The sequence below is a fragment of the Elgaria multicarinata genome, chromosome 6 (assembly GCF_023053635.1).
Source record: "Elgaria multicarinata webbii isolate HBS135686 ecotype San Diego chromosome 6, rElgMul1.1.pri, whole genome shotgun sequence".
Classification (NCBI taxonomy): Eukaryota; Metazoa; Chordata; class Lepidosauria; order Squamata; family Anguidae; genus Elgaria; species Elgaria multicarinata.
The window spans coordinates 64,895,118-64,915,412 of NC_086176.1; the positions used below are offsets into that span (position 1 = coordinate 64,895,118).

Consider the following 20,295-nt stretch of genomic DNA (forward strand, 5'->3'; position numbering starts at 1 on the left):
AAAGTGCTGGGCTACAGCCACCTGCAGTGTGTGTGTGTGCGTGCCTGAGGCTCAGAGACATTTTGGGAAATAAAGGAATTGCTTCATTTTACAGCATAACAGGCTTCCATTTTCATTAAAAGTGATTAAGAAAACAATCGGGAAGGGCAGGGAGCCTGGCAGGCACCGAGATCTTAGTCGGCACAATGGTGTGAATGGATGCCACAATGGGGACCCAGAGTTAGTATATACCCTGATTTAGCATATCGGAGAGAGGTTTTAGCCAAGCCCTCCCCTTGTGCTAGTTTTCTACTTGCAGAGAGTTTTTCAATGGAGAAATATTCAGAAATGCGATCCTCCGCCAACAAATTGAAGTGACACGCCCATTTTCAGCAAACTTTTGGAGACGGCTATTTGGAGGCATCTAGCTGCAGGATTGCATTGTTTTTGAACTGTTGATACATTTTTAATCGCGGTATGTTTTTATTTCATTTCTAAGAATTGTTGATGAGATGGGGTAGGCCTGGGGCATGCTGGAAGGTGTAGACCCCCACCCCGGTCTAAACTTGCATAGGATTGCGCCCTTAAGCACCGAAGTCAGTTTGAATTAGGACGGCAGACTATAAAAAGAAAAATGAAAGCTTGTTTCGGAGGTGATCGTTTGCGGAAATGGGTTGCCCTTTTTCTCTTTGCCGCCTTCAGTGTTAACCCTCGTATCAAATCTCCCTCTGTACGGTTTGGAGAAAACCTTGCAGAGGGATGACCGCCGTCCCGCCTTTGCTGGCTTCTGGAGCCGGTGGAAAGACAACTACCGTATACTGCTCGACCCAAAAGTCGTCATCTGGCTCCGCCCCGCCTCCGCTTCCCGTTTCTTATCTCCCCGCCGCCTCCATCGTCGCAGCAGGTTGGCAAGGAGCTGGACATTCACTGAGATCGCCGTCGACGCAACAGACATATTCTCGGTTGATCAATCTGGTAAGTAGTATTGCTGAGCGCCTTGACCCAGTCCAAAGTCATCAGAGCAGCCCTGGCTCTTTCATTGTCTTACGCCCCCTTTTTCCGGCATGATGCCCCATCACGGTCCTTCGGAGTCAGCCCCCCTGTTCACGATCCTACGTTTTAAGTAGTTTCATGGCGACCTGTAACCCCATTAAGTCTGTTACAGCACCCCCACCACTCCCAAGGAGTGGCACCTTAAAGAAATTATTATACTAAAACACAGCTCTTTGGTTGTATTTATTAATTTCTTATATTGATATCCGGGAGCTCAGGGTGTTTTCCCTCCTTTTACCCTCACAACAACCCTGTGAGGTAGTTTAGGTTGAAAGAAACGATGACTGGCTCTAGGTCGCCATGTGAGCATCATAGCTGAGTGGGGATTTGAACCATCCAAGGCTTAACACACAGCGATTCTGTTAGTCTCGAAGGGAACGCAAGGCTCCTTTTTGACTTCTCAATTAACTCATAAACGTCCATAAGCGTGAGGGAAACAAGCTTTTTTCCTAACTTATCGTTATGAAGTTGTAGGTGTCTTGAAAATGGAAAGCAGCGTTCTTGGGTTTAAAATTATGGGCTCTGCCAAACTTGTAAGTAGGTAGCTGAATCCAGGACTGCTGCCTTTTCTTATCATTCATGCTGCAGCCCTTGATATCAATGTTTTAATTTTGTAAACTGCCTTGAGTCCCAGTACTGGGAAAAAGGTGGGAATAATAATAATAATAATAATAATAATAATAATAATAATAATAATTCAATCTAGACAGCCACCTACGCCAAAAGTGCAGGAGGCGGAGGTATTCCAGTATAATTATTCTGCTGGGATATGGACTCTGAAATGTGTGTATATATACTATTTCATGTTAAGCCCCCCCCCCGCCCTGTTTTTCTGTTTCAGATTTTTCAAGATCAATTTATATATAGAAATACATTTCTTATACCAATAAAACACTGTAATAACACAAATTGGTGATAGTCTGTGGGATTCATTGAATAGATGTAAAAGCTGAAAATGTTTTTCAATATAATTAGACTACTCTATACTTGTCATGTCAACATGATTGTTTGCAAAGAATCTGGAAAAAGTTTCAGCTTGTGAAGAAGGACTTGAGTTTCCACATTGCATTGAGATATTTCAGAGACAATGTAACACTTGTTTGGAATGATTTTTTGTGGCCAAGAATAAGAGGAATTTGAATTTCTTATTAGAAATGAAAGGCCATATTTACCCATATTTTTGTGGTTGTGCTTAATATTAATGTACTAGAGTGGTTTTTGGACACTACCATGAGAGAGAGAGAGAGAAATCCTAAAAATATGTTTTAGCCAAATCGATCACAGACTTGTGTCTCCCTTTCTAATCTGTAGGGGTGTCCACACATAAATAAGTGTAATGCAGTAGTGGGTACTATATTCCCACACCTTTTGGGCATGAGTAAAAAAAAAAAAGTCTTGAAAGAATAGAATACAGCAGGTACAATAGTATGCCTTAGCATAGAAAATTATTTTTGCTTTGGCTTTCCCTCCTTTTTTTCTTGCCTCTCAAACATCCAGCCTGAGGCAGTGTTCTGTCATCATACAACGTGTGTATATTTAGACAAAGCATCTATTATTTTCAACCTTTAGGTGGGTGTGTATCACCAATCCAGTAAACTCCACGTAAAAGTAGAAGCGATACTGAATTACTTGCCACTTCCTCTTTTTAAAAACTTTTATAGTTCTTGTTTTGGGAAGGATCCAAAGAACTACTATTAGATGTTTATCTCATCCTTCCTCTAAAAAGTTCAGGGTACAAGATCTCCTCCCTGCCCCCATTTCTCCTCATGACAACTTTTTGAAGTAGGTTAGGCTGAGAGTTTGCGGCTGGCCCAAGATCACCAGGTTAGTTTTGTGGTTGTGTAGGGATTGGAACAGGTTTCCCCCAGCCCTAGTTTGACCCTCCCAACACAACACAGGCTGGTTATGAAACCATTTCCATGAATCCAAGGAGACTTTGGACTTCTTTTTTCTTAAAGTTTAGCAGAGATCCATTCTTTTGTCTTGGCTTAGTAGACTGCTGTTATTTGTGGTTACCACAGACCCTGACACTTCCCTAAGTTCTCTGTTGTCTGTCGTGCCCAATGGGAAGAGAGGGAGTGATCTTCCTCACTTCTGTAAGAAGATCTGGGACAAAGGAGAGAATTCCCTCACACTCAGGCCATGAGACAGGGCACTCCACTCATTAGACATAAAGATTTTGCCAAATTATAAACCAGCCCCATAACTCTAAAATGATAGTTGGGCCCATTGCTGTTTCTAAAACAATAGTTGCCATGGTTTCTGTAACATTAATTGCTATTATCCAATGTACTATGGAACACTGGCTAGGATTAGGGGGTGAATTCATCATAGATTAGACCTGTCTGCTATGAAGCTGAAGAATGCATTATGGAGTGCCAAAAAGGTCAAATTTTAGGGCTTCATAGCAGCTCTGTTGCACATCCCTATTCCAGAAGGACAGTTTTTAGTGCTATCAGTGTAAAGACATTATGCAGCTATTCTGTCTTTTCCTACCTTAATGGATTTTCTTGAGAGAAAAAAAGATTTATTTATTTATTTATTTATTTAAGCATTTTTATGCCGCCATTCAGCCAAAAAAGGCTCTCATGGCGGCTTACAAAAGTATTTCTTGACAGTCCCTGCCCACAGGCTTACAATCTAAAAGACATGACACAAAAGGAAAGAGGATTGGGAGGGAGGAGGAGGGGGGAAAGGAAAGCAAATTCAGGCACTACAATCTTAGTTGCAAAGTTCAGCAGTGACAGTTGGCAGCAGCAGGGAGGGGGCTCTCAGCTGGAGCTGGACCCAGGCACGGTGGAGAGGTGCCTGGCTGCTGCTTCCTCCCTCACTGGTGGCCTCTGCAGTGTCAGTTGGTAGCAGGAGGGAGGGGGCTCTCAGCTGGAGCTGGACCCAGGCAAGATGGAGAGGTGCCTGGCTGCTGCTTCCTCCCTCACTGGTGGCCTCTGCAGAGACAGTTGGCAGATGGAAAACACAGATACAGGATTACAAATGTGGACCACCCCCACCTTAAAATTTCTCAATTGAGGCAGGGCAATCACAAGATAAAAGTCTACTTTGGAAGCAACCCTTCACTGCAGGGATCAGAAACTAGGAAATATCACTTCCTTCCAATCCCTAATATCAAAGCTATCTGGATTTATCTCAAGTGTGATGTTGGTGGGACCGGCTGTTAATTTTTGAGAAGCGTATGGGCCCATGCCTGCCTATAATTTGCATCGTCTGACCTGATAGCCCAGACTTTTAATACCCACTGTGTGTTCACTGAAACGTAGTTAATCACTGATGGGGAATTCTAACCTGCTTACATTTGGAGTGACACTTTTTCTGTATTTCTGGCAAGGAAAAACAGTTCTGTGACCGAATCTGGATCAGTTTCTGGTTACAGTTTCAAATGGTATTGCAAATAGATGTCTGTGTTAGGTGTATACTAAGACAGCATATGGAGAGTCCCTGTGCCATGAGGTGGTGCTGTTCCCACAAAAATAGAACAGCCACCTCCTGTACCTGCAGTTGCACATGAACCAGTTTTGATCAGCATGTAGTGCAGGAAGCTAAGATCTTCCCAGAGAATCTTCATTGCATGCATAAAATTTTCCACTGCTGATTCCAGACTCTTTCAGGAAGGTTTGTGCCCAAATGATGGCTTAATTGTTAAACACTCAGCCTAAGGGCCGAATTCAGGAGCTCTTAGCAGTGGGTGGGGAGGGGCAAAGGCAAAAGTAGCAGGACCAAAAATCCCAGTGCATTTTAGCTTAAGGCTCTCACTGCCAATAACTAAGTCCTAGGAGAAACAGTTTAACCTTTTAGAACGGGGAAGAAACTGCACAAACATCAGGAAACCTTCAAATGATGGGTGGCCAGGTGAAAGGGATGAGGCCAGTGGAAGGGGCCACCATCGGAAAGTTTAACCATTTGTGTTTCCTCCACCACCACAGGTTTGCTGAAATAAGTGGGAATTGGAAAGCCTAAACAAAGACTCAAATAGGGGCGTTTCCAGGTTAGTGACCTAATAGTTCCTTATAGTGGCTTGTGTGGTACTGATTCCTCCATCTTTCTGAGAAATTATTTCAGTTTAAATAATATGCCTTAATATTCTGAATAGTTTATCATTTTATCTTCTACACCTCTCGTGGTATCCTCTCAATGGGAGCTGAGCCACCCAGTGTCAGTGGTAGTGGTCAGATTCTGCTTTCACCTCCAAAGTGTCTTCCAGTGTAGGGTTTATACTGTTCCCTAGGAGTAAATGATAGCAATTAAAGTAAATGGGTACACATGGACATATTGAGGTGAAGTCTAAACCTGTCCCCTTACCTCTGCCAGTGATGGAGCAAACAAGTGAAATCATTGCGTTGACCTTCTTTGATAGCTAAATTGCCCCCAGATCCTCTTTATGTAGTGCACCATTTCAAAGACACTTCCCTAAATACCTCATAAATGTGTAAGAGCCATTTTCTACATACTGCAACAAGGTGATATGGTGTTTTTAAAGAAAACTTTGAATTGGAACATTTTCCTGTGCCAGTTAGTTTAATTTGCATAGCGAAATTTGCATTGGGAATTTTCATTTTGCATTGTAAAGTTTTCTGATGCCCTAGGGAGTGGTCTAATTTAGCATGTTTATTTTAACTGTTTAGTAAACAACAACGCTACATAAAATACCCAATTTTGGGTGGGGGGGTCCTAATACACCACAAGCATTTGACTTGAAATATCTGATGAAAAAATTAAAGCACACTTAATCTAATTTAAATGTTACATTGAATAGATTTTTAAAAATTGGAATATTTGTAAAAATGTAAAGACAACAGCATATATATATATATATATATAACAGAAAACTGTTAACACACTAATAAATGTTAGCAATCCAAAGAATGGTGCATGATATGCTGACAACCACTCATCTACAATTCTGAAACTACAAAGCTTGCCTAATACTGTATTTGCCATCAGCATCCATTCATTGTTACTAACGAACTTATGAAATGAAAAGAATTCCACAGAAAACCAACACAATGGAAAGAATTCTGTTCCATATCACTGTTGCAAAAACTGTCAGTTTGCTGTTAGTTTCCAGAACATTCCCTGGTGTATGTGTATGTATATGTAGAGCCAGTTCCTTTGTACTCAAAGGCATTTGTAGTCAAATTACCCACCTGAACATGAATGATAATCCTTTATATGCATGAAAAGGCTTATGAATACATGGAGCTGTTTATACCAGGCCAGACCACTGGTCCATCCAGCTCAGTATTGTCTATTGGGCAATGACTCTCCAGGGTCTCAAACAGACATCCTTCCCTGCACCTGATAACTGATCCTTTTGTTGGAGATGCCGAGATGCCAGGGATTGAACTTGGGACCTTCTGCATACAAGGCATATGATTTACCCCTGAGCCATGGCTCCTCTCCATAACCATTTTCAAATAATTCATAATTTACCAATGAGTTCATGGGAGAACAGCTACTGCACAATATGAAGTTTTCATTCTCTGAATTCATGTGAATTTACAGTCCGCAATCTTGGGGATGCAGTCTCTCCAGAGAGTTGCAGTCAAGTCTGTCTTGTGAGTGTTCATGTGAGAGAAAGAGGTCGAGAAAGACTCTTAAATGCTTTCCCCCTTTTGTTCCTTGCTGCAGCATCACATGCTTAGCTACATTTTACTTTCCAGGCTTGCCTTTACAACCCTTTAATAGCTTCTGCTCCATCCTGCTCCCCCGCAACACCTTGTGCTGTCCTAGATCTCTTGACTCACATGATTTCAGGATAGCCTGAATGCATTTGTGATGGTTAAAAGACGTTGTATCTTTCTTTTTCCAATTTATTTTCCATTTGTTTTATAGGCTGGAAGAATGGAGATGCTTCAGGGGTTTTAGAAGTGGCCATTTTACCATAATGGGAACCAGTATTTCCAAAAGAACCACTCCTTTTATTCAGAGGAACAATATGAAGGACAGCTGTACAAGAAAAGGGCAGAAGGCCTTTAAGCAAAAACCCAATTTGTGTGAACTGTCAGTGGACACAGAAAACAGTTGCCAAATTAATATCCAAGAAAGGAGTGACGAGGCTGGGGATATATTTTACAGGTTTGTAATTCTTCATGCTGACGACGATGTTGAGGAAGCCGTTAGAGTCCAGGACTTACTGCAAAATGAATTTTGTATTAAACCAGGGATAATCTTTGCGGAAATGCCTAGTGGTAGGCATTTGCTAGAAAATTTAAATGATGCTGTGAATGGCTCTGCGTGGACAATTATCTTGCTGACCGAAAACTTCTTGAGTGAGCTTTGGTGCCAATTCCAATCGTACACATCCCTGTTTGGCGCACTGACTATACCACACAAATGCAATACAGTCATACCAATGAGGCTGAGGAATAACCCACTCCCAAGGGAGAAGATTCCTTTCATCCTCCAGTCCATTAATGCACTGCAGGAAGATAGTCCTGGATTTGCTGAACAAGTAAAGAAAACTTTCCAGGAGTCTACATACAGGCAACAGCAAGCGATGTGGAGGTACAGCAAAAAGGGAGAGGCACAAAATCGCCTTGATTGGTGAATTGTATAAATTGAGTTGCAGTGAAGTCGAAGGTGCTTTATTGGAGCAAAAGTTTATTTATTTATTACATTTTTATACCGCCCAATAGCCGAAGCTCTCTGGGCCATTCACAAAAATTAAAACCATAATAAAACAACCAACATGTTAAAAGCACAAATACAAAATACTTCTGTGATATTCTTGTCCATCTCTGCTTTGTTCATCACAACCGCAATACTCTAAAACAACCGAATGAGTGAAAATTCTTCAAATGATGCTTCTTATGTGTTGACATCAATTTCCCATCTTGTCATTCCATTTTTGTCTGAAGCCGTGAGAAGAAGGTTCATAGCTCAACTCATGCAGAAGGCATCTTTTGTTAAATGATCTCAGGTACTGTGCCCCTGAGAAACCACTGCCGGAGTAGACAATACTTGGCTAGAAGGACCAGTGGTCTGGCTTGATAGAAGGCAGATTCTCTTGGAGTAAGATTATTCTTTTTCCTGAGAGCTAAAGGAGTTTTGAAAGAGAGATCACTGTCCAGAATGTGCACACTCCTCTTACTTCCATCTCTGGTAAACAGGTTTTGTACTGATTTAGAAACCTGAAAACCCTGCTCAACCTGGTGTGTGTGTCTGCGCACATGCATGTAGACACTAGTCTTCCCCACCTAGTGCTCTCCAGATGTGTTGGACTGCAACTCCCATCACTCCCAGCCAGCTGGCTGGGGATGGTGGAACTTGTAGCCCAACACATCTAGAAAGCACCAGGTGGGGCAAAGCAAGGGGTCCCTTTCTCAAACCACAATCAGTTTCCTTAAAAACTATTATGTCTCCAGGTTTCAAATGAGGTTTCCCATGGCCTCAGTCTTTATTTATGTACATCTGATTACCCAGATGCCCCGAAGGTTCACAGGAGCAGTGGACTTGGTTCATGCCCCTTGAATTTGGTTTTCCAACATTTGAACTTACTGTAGTACCGGATTAGAACCAAGTCTATCCTGCTAAACACACTGATATTTCAAATTCAATTGGCAGTGCTGTGTTCTACCTCCCACTAATAATCATTACATTATTAATCATTGTGATGGTGCCATTTCCACCTAGTTCACACTGACTATCACTTCCAGGGCTTTCTGTTAGAGCAACTGAGCTACAAACTATCCTTTTAAAGGAACGCAGTGGTGGTGTTTAGTCTGCCCTATGAAGTTTTGAAATATGGGAAGAGCCAAAATAGTAACAAGTGATGAGTCATTCAGTTAAAAGCTTGTTGGCAGTTATGTTTGCACTTGCTTTCAATTATTAAATAATGGTGTGTTGAGCAGTCACCAATATCTCCGATAACTACCATAGCCACTTCATGCAAAGGATTTGTTTGTCCACTATGATTATCCTCTCACTTTTTTTGTATTACAAACAGCCACTTCAACTGCATTTGAGCAGTCCCCAAATCATACCTGCCCCTCAAACCTAATAACCATTTGACTGGGAATGATAGTAACAAGAGTTGCCTAGTCCTCTCCCAGCCTGCCTCGGCACTATTATCTGACAATAAATCAAGATGCTGCTGCAACTGCTGTCTTTGTTCCTTCAGTTGCTCCAGATTATTTTTTTGCAGGGGCAAGGAAGAAAGGGATTTCTTCTTCTTTTATACAGTCAGGCTTCAAGAAAAAGGATTTGTCAGCAGGAAGCCTTGATCAGTTGACCTCTCTTCTGTCAAACAACAAAATGGAGGGCCTGTTGCAACATGTTCTGAACCACATGAACATTAAATGGTGGATGTGTTCACCTGTTACAATGGAGGGCTTTACTACCCATGAGTATATCAACTCTGCTCTGATACCTGGAACTATCTCCTGGAGTGGTGTGGGCATTTCATTTCTCTCTGTTCTTGTACAGCGCACCGGGACTTTCACAAGCAGGCAGCCTTTATTGCACAAGCTCTTGAGGCATGGCAGCAGGTATCTAGCAATCTTGTTCTTTCAGGCCACAAGCTTTAATCACTACAGCATGAGTTGATTAATCAGAAAGGTAAACTTTAATTAGTGAGGCTATGAGTAAGGACATACTTGTTTGAGATTATTTTGTCTCCAGCATGTTACTGTAATGAGTGGGGGGAATTATGGTCTTTCCTTTTAACATCTGCTAGCTTTTACTTACTAAACTGTAAATATACTACTCCCATACCTTAAAAAGGCACTGATGGAGGTTTGGGTAATATGCACACTTATTCCTGGGCCCTTTAATACTTGAACTTTCTCTGAAACTGATGTTATGCTGTTTCTATTATGTAGTTTTAATGTATTTTTAATGGATAGTGTTTTATTGATATTTGTAAGTTGCCCTAGATAAAAACTATTTGTGGGACTGGGAGTAATGTTTATAATAAATACAATTATGCTAAGTAAAAGAAAGCATTTGCATAAAAACACACAGACAACATATATCTAAAAATAATTTTTAAGCGATCAGCTAAAGACAGTTCAAGATGCAATTAAAACTCATTATATGCTTCCAAATATCTCGGACAACAGGGCAGTTTTTACCTGGAGATGAAAAGATGACAGTGTTGGTGCCAGGCAGGCCTCGTGGGGGAGATCATTCCAATAATTGGTGGGGAGGGGCACCACCAAGAAGGTGCTCTCTCTTGTTGCCACCCTCTGGGCTTCCCTTGGAGGAGGCGCCCAGAGGAGAGCTTTGGATGCTAAACGTATTGTACAAGTTGGTCCATGCCAGGAGAGGCGCTCTATCAGGTATTGTGGTCCTGAGCTGTGTAAGGCTTTATAGGTCAAAATCAGTACCTTGAATGAAGCTTGGAAACATACAGGAGGTCAGTGCAAGAGAGCCAGAATTGGTATTCTATGTTTGGACCTCATTGTCCCTGTTATCAATCTGGCCACTACATTTTGCATAAGCTGCACTTTCTTCAAAGGCAGCCCAAAGTACCATGCATTGCAGTAATCTAACTTGGAGGCTACTAGGGCATAGACAACTGAGACCAGGTTATCCCTTTCCAGATAGGGGCATAGCTGGGCCACCAACCGAAGCTGGTAGAAGGTACTCCATGCCACTGAGGCCACCTGAGCCTCAAGTGACAGAACCCCCAAGCTACGAACCTGCTCCTTCAGGGGCAGTGCACCCCCATCCAGAACAGGTTGAGCACCCTCTATCCGGTCAGGAGAACTACTCACTAACAGCATCTCAGTCTTGTCTGGTTTGAGGTTCAGTTTATTAGTTCTCATCCAGACCATTGTCACAGGTAGGCACTGATTTAGTACATCCACAGCCTCACCTGAAGAAGATGAAAAAGAGAAAGAGAGCTGCATGTTAGTATACTGATGATAATGCACTTCAAAACCTCAGGATTGCACTCAATGGTTTCATGTAGATGTTGAATAGCGACCCCTGTGGAACCCCCTACTGGAGAATCTGCAAGGCCAAGCAATATTCCCCAAGCACTACCATCTGGATCCAAGTAGTGAAACCACTGCAATGCAGTGCCTCCCACTCCTAACGCAGACAATTGTCCTAGAAGGATACACAGGCAATGGTATTGAAAGCTGATGAGAGATCAAGGAGAATCAACAAGGTCACACTCCCTCTGTTTTATAGTCAAACCATAAACCACAACCATAAATAGTATATAATGTCCAGTGATATATACGCTGGAAAAAAATAAAATAAACGAACTGTAAGGTTGACTTCAAAACTCCTCCTGCAAGTTTAACCCCACCAATGCATTTAAAATTAAGATACTCAGATATGCTAGCAACTAAAATATTAGATTTCAAATAAGATGATCAAAAAGACAAGACAACGCATTAGGATGCATGCTCTCCAGGGAGGCATGGGGTTCTGAGCGCCAATGAGAGATGTATTACTATTTTTCAGCAAATTTTCACTTTTCTGTTTCACCTTTGGGCGCCTAAAAGCATGCCATGTGTAACTATTCCTCTAATGTTCTTTTATGGTATCTTCAGACAGTTTTTCTCTCAAAAAGGCTGGGAAAACTGTTTCATTCCTTTTCCTTGGGGCCCAATATGCAAGATGATTCAGCTTCTACATGTCTCATTTCATTAGTGAATATAGACCAACAAAGGCAGTGATCACACAGACATAGGCAAGCACAAAAGTCATCTGTTCACAGTCTTACGCACTATAGTAAGATGTACTGTATTTTTATTAAAATTTCCAATACCATCTAGACATGCCTTTGGTCTTTTTGGTCTCAGGGCTGGAATGACAGTTAATGCTGCCAGCTGTCTTTGACTCTTTTTCACTTTAGAGATCATATTGGTTTTCCCACCTTCATTTCCAAATCGTGCGTCGTACTGGTTCCCCTCTATTTGGCAAAACCCTATTTCTTCGATTCTAAGACACACTTTTTTCCCCATATAAACATCTCTAAAAATGGGGTGCATCTTAGAATCGCGGGTGTGTCTTAGGTTTTTTTTTCTGTTGGTGGTACTGAAATTAGTGTACGTCTTACAATCGGGCCCAATTCAAAGTGCTGGTATTAACATTCAAAGCCCTAAGCGGCTTGAGGCCAGGTTATTTGAAGGAACGCCTCCACTGATATGTGCCTGCCTGGACCTTAAGAGGTCCTTCTCCATGAGCCCCTGCCGAAGGAAGTGAGGCAGGTGGATACTAGGAGGAGGGCTTTCTCTGCTGTGGCACCCCGGATGTGGAACGAGCTCCCCAGAGAGATTTGTTTGGTGCCTACATTGTTTTCCTTTCGTCGCCAGCTGAAGACCTTATTTTCTCAGTATTTTAACACTTAATTTAACTTAAATTTAAACTCTGTTTTAATCTCATATTTTAACCTATATCAATTTTTGCTGTTTGGTTTTATCCTGGTTGTGCTTTTTATATTGTATTTTGTATGTGTGTTTATAAATTGTTGGTTGTTTTATTATGCTCTTCATGTTTTTAATTTTTGTGAACTGCCCAGAGAGCTTCAGCTATTGGGCGGTATAGAAATGAAATGAAATGAATAAATAAATCGATAGAGTCTTACAATTGAAGAAATACAGTAGTTTGGCCTCATCTTGAGCACCGTGTCCAGTTCTGGGCACCACACTTCAACAAGGACGCAGACAAGCTGGAGGGGGTTCAGAGGAGGGCAATAAGGATGATCAGGGATCTGAAAAGAAAGCCCTATGAGGAGAGATTGAAAGAACTGGACAAGTTTAGCCTTGAGAAGACTGAGGGGAGACATGATAGCACTCCTCAAGTACTTGAAAGGTTGTCACACAGAAGAGGGCCAGGATCTCTTCTTGGTCATCTCAGAGCGCAGGACATACAATAATGGGCTCAAGTTACAGGAAGCCAGATTCCGGTTGGACATCAGGAAAAACTTCCTGACTGTTAGAGCAGTATGACAACAGAACCAATTACCTAGGGAGGTCATGTGTTCTCCCACACTAGAGGCATTCAAGCTGGACAGCCATCTGTCAAGTATGCTTTAAGGTGGATTCCTGCATTGAGCAGGGGGTTGGACTTGATGGCCTTATAGTCACCTTCCAACTCTACTATTCTGTAATTCTATGATTTGGCAGCCTAACTAAGCTAAAGTATGAAAATTTATTGCTATAACAATACTCTTCTATTGTGCCAAGTGAAAACAGATTCCTCTCTAATTTCTTGTACAGACTGCTACTTGGTGGCTGCTCTGGAACTTTCCACCACTTGGGGGAAGGGGTAGGGTGGCTACTTGTCCTCTTTTACAGAGGCATGTCCTCTGTTTGAAGGACTGTCCTGTTTCATTCCAATAAAAAGATTAAAAAAACCATAAGAACAGTTGCCCATCAACAGTACATTGATGGTGCTATATAAATAAATAATAATAAAATAATAACAGTGAGCAGGCACAAAACAAATATGCAGGCACAAAAGTCATCTGCTTACAGTCTTCTACACTGTAGTAAAATGTACTGTATTTCTATTAAAATAATTCTAAATTTGCATATATGCATATAAATCAACACATGCAAAATGGTGCCCTGTTTCTGGGGTGAAGCATTTCCTCCTTTTTGGCAATTTATAAGTGACCATCCTAGGGAAGTGGAGAGTATGAAACATTAAAGGCCAGGTGTGTTCAAATGATTCCCTCCACTCATACACCCAATGTCTGGTGAGTGGAGTAGAATAGCGCCCAACAGCACCCCAGTGTCACACATCCACGCGAACGTCTGTGTGTTCAGCACCTTTGAAAAGGGAGCCTATGTGTGTCAAGCTATATGCGTGCAGGCTCTTCATCGATTGGGACCCCTTTCTCTCACGAATATTATGATTGAATATATTGTTTTGTTGTTGTTTCAGTGTCAACTGTGACCAATTATCCCTCTCCTGCTGTTGCACAATAAAAAGGGGAATTCGCTCAGACCAATGAGAGCCAGAGAAAAAAGCGATGCCGTAGAAAGAGTTACAACTTCATTATGCAGGGAGTATATTGTGCTAAAGACCTTTGCTGGAAAAAAAGGGGTGCAGTTAACAGTAACAGACACTGGCTGGCAGATGATCAGCAGTACAAGTTGTTCTTGCTCAGAGAAGCTGCATGAATGCTCAGCATACCACTGGGGTTGTGTGCTAGGATAAATTCCGTTTTGCCCTGATAGAAAAGAAAGCCTTTTATGAGCCTAACGCAGCCAGCAAAGTGAAAAAAAGCTCCCTATGCAGACTGTTTTCAAAACAAGCAGGATTTAACCTTTAAAAAATATTGGACAAAAACAACATGTTGCATTGGTAAAGACTATAAATAGGTGATCTGCTCACATTTCATGGCAGGACTTTCTAAGCAGCGGGAAAGAACAACCAACACAGCCTGGAGAAACGGATACATGGGTCTGCATTCTGCAAATCTTGTATGGTACAAGTCTATACGTTGTATCCAATTTATTTATTTATTTGAAACCTTTCTTGGCCACCTTTCAGGGCAGAGGCCCTCGCAAGGCGGCTTACAACAATAAAATGCATAAAAACAGTTTAAAATATTAAAAACAATAAAACTATAAACACAATAGCAATAAAAATGATAAAAAGTCGATAAAACCAGCAACAGTAGTAACAACAGTAGTCATATCACTAGAAGGCCACAGTAAAATATGTTTTCAAGGCCTTCTTAAAAGTCTGCAATGACGGAGCATGCCGGACCTCATATGGGAGCTTGTTCCAAAGATGTGGGGCTATTTAGAGTAGTCCGAATGGAATGAATGTAACTTAAGTTAGACTAACACTGAACACAACCCTATGAGATTGCTTCAGAGTAAAACTGATTGCAGATGTGACATATTTACATAAACAGTTGAATCCATATGATTTCATGACATGTGTTTAGTCTTACCAGTCGTTTTTCTAGAAGGGAGAAGTTCAATAAGTGATGTTTGACTGCATAATTTAACTCAGGCTACATTCAAACATTTACTTTAGATATACAGACCTTCAACATCCCTTAACTTCTATGCAATTCTCACGGAACAAGGAGGTAAAATGAGAATGGAATTCTGCTGAACAATTTTTTGAACAAATTCATCTCTTTCCAGGGCCCATCATGGAAAAGAGGTCTGCTCTAGAAAGCAGAATAGAGATGATTACATGATCTTAGTTGTGGAAGTATGTCTGTATAAAGTGTGCCCTCCTAAATGACCTTCGACGCAGGCAATTCTACTGGCCTTGTTCATCCAAGCACAAACTACATTGTCTAAGAACCTGTATTTATAAAAGAATTATAAAAACACAACAATGAAGACTTGTGTATCATATGCGCCTTATTTAAATTTTGGAAGATAGATTGTGAGTAGCCTTTTATCAACCACGCTTGAAGGGGGGGGAAGCAAATGTTCTCAACCACCTTGCGCAGCATCAGAACTGCAAGATAATATGTGGGTTAATGATACTATTTCTACTCTCCAGAATTCCCCTGTGAGGATATCAATATACCTGCCCTATTTGTCTCTTCACAGAAATCACTATTACATAGGCATTTTTTCTTACAGTAAGACTGAAACATCCTAAGGATAAGTATCCTTCTGCTAGCAACTTTGCAGTTGTTTTGGGGGAGTTAATTCTCTTAATCTATTAAAAAGAAGTATAGTGTAAAATAGCATTTTGATCAAAGAATGATGGTAAGTCCCATTAAACAGCCAAATGTTGTCACGTTACAAGTGATCAGAAAGGTTATTTGGCCTTTCCCAAGGGTATGTAGAAAGATGACTCCATCACTTGAGTCATCTTTGTTTGCAAACTTTTTTTGCTGGCATTTCTGGCTCCATACAGCTTGCTGTGTTAACTTGTTTGGAGACAACTGTGTATGACGCACAGTGAGTGTGTCATGCACAGCAATCCTCTCTATAGTTCAGCAGAGGATATAACTTGAGTAGGGATGGGTAGGTAGTGAAATTTAGTCAGCAAACACGCAAAGCAAACAGCATGGACCAGGCACCAGATTCTTCATTAAATAGGTCTCAACTATTCCATATTAGGCCAACTGGTAGCCACCGCAGTTGTTCATTTATTCCAGTGACAAAGAGAAACCAAGCAGGTCTACTTTCCTAGTGATGAGGTGGTGCAGGTACCTGTGATGTCCCTACTTCCACAATGTAGTAGGTATTTATTTTTATTTATTACCAAGAGTTATAGCCTGCCTTTCAATAAAATATCCAAGGCAGCTTACAATCAGGATAAAATACACAAACTGAGATTAAAAAACAAAACACACATATAAGAAAAAAGACGAAACAATACCAGTAGGTGGAAATGGTAGGGGCCTATACTCTGCTAGCATTGGAAGAGAAGCTAAATCGAGGTGTCTGATTGTCACTGGATCTTCCTCACAATGACCTAAATTCTCCTGAGTGGGAGCTGCCAATTCTGTTTGAAGGGACAAAAGCTTGTGGAAATCAAAAGGTATATTTTCCTCCAGGTAGACTTTGACCAAGTTAGGCTATGGACAAGTATTCAGGTGGCCTTATTTATACTAGAAAATATTTTATTTAAAAGTTTTATTCCCATTTGTGCTAGTTCTTAGCTGTACATGATGAAAAACTATTCCTTCACTGAAGTAGTCTCTATACCATCACTCACTCTACCTTAATTTAGCATAGCCAAGCCAAATGTATTTTAATTCCTTTAATCTTTCCTGATAAATTAACAGAACTAGTTAATTGCTAGTGAATTGCTCTTCCTGGATTTCTCTCCAATTAGTTTTTATCTTTCAAATTCTAAGGTTCACAAAAAAGTATTTTGAATTCTCACTTGTGTTTCTAACAACACAGAGGAGTCCATCCAGAGGCTGGTAATGCTTGAGATAGGGTGTAGTGTCTGTACCCCTGCTACCTAATTCTCTCCCACTTGCTGTAGAGCAACACTAGGGCCCAGATGGGATGAAGGTGGGATACAGTGGCAGCACAGGGTATCTTGGTTTTGTGCTTGAGGGCCAAACAATGTTAGAAGCTGACACTTAGAAATGTGCCTGGCCACATTTTGAAAAGGAAAAGACACTCCCAGAGGGGGTGCTCAGGACTGAATAACTGGCAACCAAGGAGTGGGGTCTTAACCGTTTCCTGCATGCTGTTTCCCACTCCTGGTGCCCCCACCACAGCAGCTTTCCACCAGGTGGTTTCAGATGTGCGTTTGTGGTGATGGGTGAGTGGAAAAATACATAATGTTTGTTCTACCTACAATTTCTCACTACCTACCTCACTGTAGCATCAGCTCACCTTGCAGCTCTGGGGAGAGAATAACTAGCAGGCAATTTAGAGTAGGAAGATACGATTTCACATTGCATATAATGTGTGGTTTGGCATTTTGTGGTATAGGCATAGTCTCTGTGTGAGTTCCTGGCAACCTAACACTAAAGCTAAGGAAGCTGCAACTACTCACATAAGGTAGGCAACATAAGTCATTTGCTTGCTGAGGGTAGTTGTGACTAAAAGGGACACATGGTAGATTGTTCTTTAGAAAGATCTTTTTAGCAGTGGTGAATTGTGGTATACTGCCCGCTCCTGTGCACTAAACAGACCTAACTATCTAAAACCAGCTCTGATGCAAGCTTAAGTGGGAATCTTGGATCTGCTTGCATGATTCTGCAAGTCAATTCAAGGGTGCAGTGTTCTGTGGTATGGAAGGGACCTAGCAAACTAGCATTGCTAGGGAGCTGCAGTATATTTATATACTGTTGGTTGCTGAAGAGAACTGTCTTGAGCCAGTTGCTGAAAGGCAGAGAGAGAAAAATAGGAAAGACATCTGACTATCTACTGCCTAGTCACAACTAAACCTGTTTTCCACAGCACTGCCTGAGGCAATTTTGCTGTCATATAATTTAATCTCTCTGCAGTGATAAACTCATTTTCCAAATTGTAAGATGGGATTTTCAGGATTCTAGCAGTTTATGGCCTATCAAAAATTAACCTCAGCTCTGTACATTCCTACAGACTGCCATCCTGCTCTGAAAGGCTATCAAGAAGGCATGATGTGAATGGCTTTCTTCTCAAATTTCCTCAGGGTTTTGCTAATCAGTCTTCTACCCTCATGAATCACCATTTAAAATATTCTTGATGGAGAATTGCTCATTTACAACACGATACAACAGCACAATGATTTCAATTTGTTTGAGTTATGCACGCACGCATAACTCAACAAAGAGCAGCTAAAATAATAATTACCAAACAGGTGGAAAACAGGTTCATCTTATGAAGGGTAGAGTGAGCTATTTTCCAATAGTTTTAATATTTGCCTTTAAGCAACCCAGTATTCAAAATGATAAACATGTTTTCCTTGAGTTTGGAAATGTAACAAGAAAATTCCAGAAATGTTCAGGAAACAAGGCGAAGCATGTGCGGGTCAATATATTAAATTGGTTACTAGGCATAACCAATTTAAAAGCTGGGAGCTTTCCATGGATTTTTCCTGCAGCACTGGCAACTACAGCAACACTAAAATAAGACAGAATGTCCTCCCACCCCCCACCCACCCTGTGTTTTGAAGCTATTAGAGATGGATAGGATTGGGTGTGTTTGGGTGAAATGCTGCTGGTAGTAAGCTAATACTTTATTATTAGAAACAAGTAGGATTGATAACAAAATGTTGCAATATGGATTGCTTCTGTTTAAGTTTCAGCCAGCCAGTCATGCCTGTTTTCAGGATACTCTATCCCATTACTTCCTCCACCCTACCTTTCCCAACAGCATTCTTTGGTCACTGAGCACACTCAGTCCTCAATGAGCTATTTTTGGGTTACCACCCTTAGGGCTTTTTCCTTAAAATAAACTATAGTTCTGCAAGGCTTGGGGTTTCTCCAAGTCTGCTGATACCTCCCTCTTGTGAGCTGGTGGTGTCAGTTTGGCTACATGAGAATGTAGAGGGCAAGTTTGCTGTTAGCTTTCTATTTCAGAACCTTTAAGTTCGCTATCAACAATACAATTAGAAACACTTTGAGCACAATACAAATATTATGAGAAGACTATGCAAAAATATCAAAACATCACAGCTGGAAGTTTGTTTTTTAAAAAAATAATCAACAGATGAATCCAAAAGCCCAAAGAAATAGTATTTTACCAAGCAGCGAAATGCCATCAAGTGGCTGTCCAGGAGTTCACAATCCTGGGGCACAACCAAGAATGCCCTGTCCTGTGTGCCCATCAACTAGACATGTCAGTGATGGAACATGGTGCTAGGGCCTACACCAAGTATTTGAGCACATTGGCAGGATCATGCAGCAGAAGAGTTATTCAAGAATCAGGTTCCAAACTGATTAGGGCTTTAAAGATTATAACCAGCACTTCAAGTTGTGCTCAGAAACAAATTTGGGATTCAACAAAACTCATACAGCGGTGAAATCATGTGATCTAAAACCAAACCAAACCAAACCCCAGGCTCCAATTAGAACAGTCAAGGCTGCATTTTGCATCAGGATTTGGCTGTCAAGTGTGCTTAGACTTGCAACCTTAGCTTTCATTCTCTGGATTGTCATATTTGAAGGCATGAAACGATTTTATCCTTAGTCACCTTGGCAAGTGATCAAATTTTGTTCTTTTCATCTTGTCCTGTTGTGTGTGACACAGCTTGAGTGTTTATGCCATCTGGGATTGTTAGAATAATTATTTGCCCTATAGGCTATTCTAACAGTGCCTATTGGTCACTACTGTGCTCTTCATCTGGTCCTCTGCAACCTCCCCAAATTTAAATATTACTTTAATATCTATAATACTACCAATGCAGAGCTTTACAATGTAAAAATTTCCTTCCCTTCTCCTGTGACGTAGGTTATCCTGAGCAACAATGGCTTTTCAAAGGCTACTGACTGCCCAATTCTATGGGGAGGGGGCTTTAAGTAAGCCCATTGATTTCAGTGTGCATATATGTACGCATTGAATCTATGTCTATACCCAAACTATTATTGCATCATGCTTTGTAGATGTGTCTCAATACAGAAGACCCATATCTTATTAGCATAGAGGGCTGTCAGACTTGATTTGTGTGTCCCTTTTAACTCCTATAACTGGATGGTCACCTACAGGTCTTGGATCAGAAGACTTTATTTTTGTAGCCAGCTGCTGAGCAGATAGTGCCAGCTGACCACATGTCTGCATCTTGCCACTTGCCTCAGCACTTCAAGGAGGAAGACAGACACCCCGTCCCACATCTGCCAAAGGCAGTTTTTATCCCTCAGCTAAGTTTTATGGCAAAGATAATTTTTTAAGTCCATAAGTTACAGAACAAGGAGAC

The 20,295-nt window shown here is 41.2% G+C and overlaps 1 protein-coding gene across 2 annotated transcripts; it reads left to right on the plus strand.

Annotated features, from left to right (window-relative positions):
* Positions 1 to 868: 868 nt before the first annotated feature.
* TICAM2 (TIR domain containing adaptor molecule 2) lies at positions 869 to 7,769 on the plus strand. 2 transcript variants are annotated; one of them, XM_063129501.1, is made up of 3 exons: positions 869 to 954; positions 4,971 to 5,032; positions 6,880 to 7,769. In XM_063129501.1, exon 3 carries the CDS (start codon positions 6,932 to 6,934, stop codon positions 7,592 to 7,594), a length of 663 nt encoding a protein of 220 aa, XP_062985571.1. In that variant the 5' UTR covers positions 869 to 954; positions 4,971 to 5,032; positions 6,880 to 6,931; the 3' UTR covers positions 7,595 to 7,769. The 2 variants fall into 2 exon arrangements, with proteins under 2 accessions (XP_062985571.1, XP_062985570.1); XM_063129500.1 differs by lacking the exon at positions 869 to 954 and adding an exon at positions 4,564 to 4,659.
* The last annotated feature ends 12,526 nt before the right edge of the window (positions 7,770 to 20,295 follow it).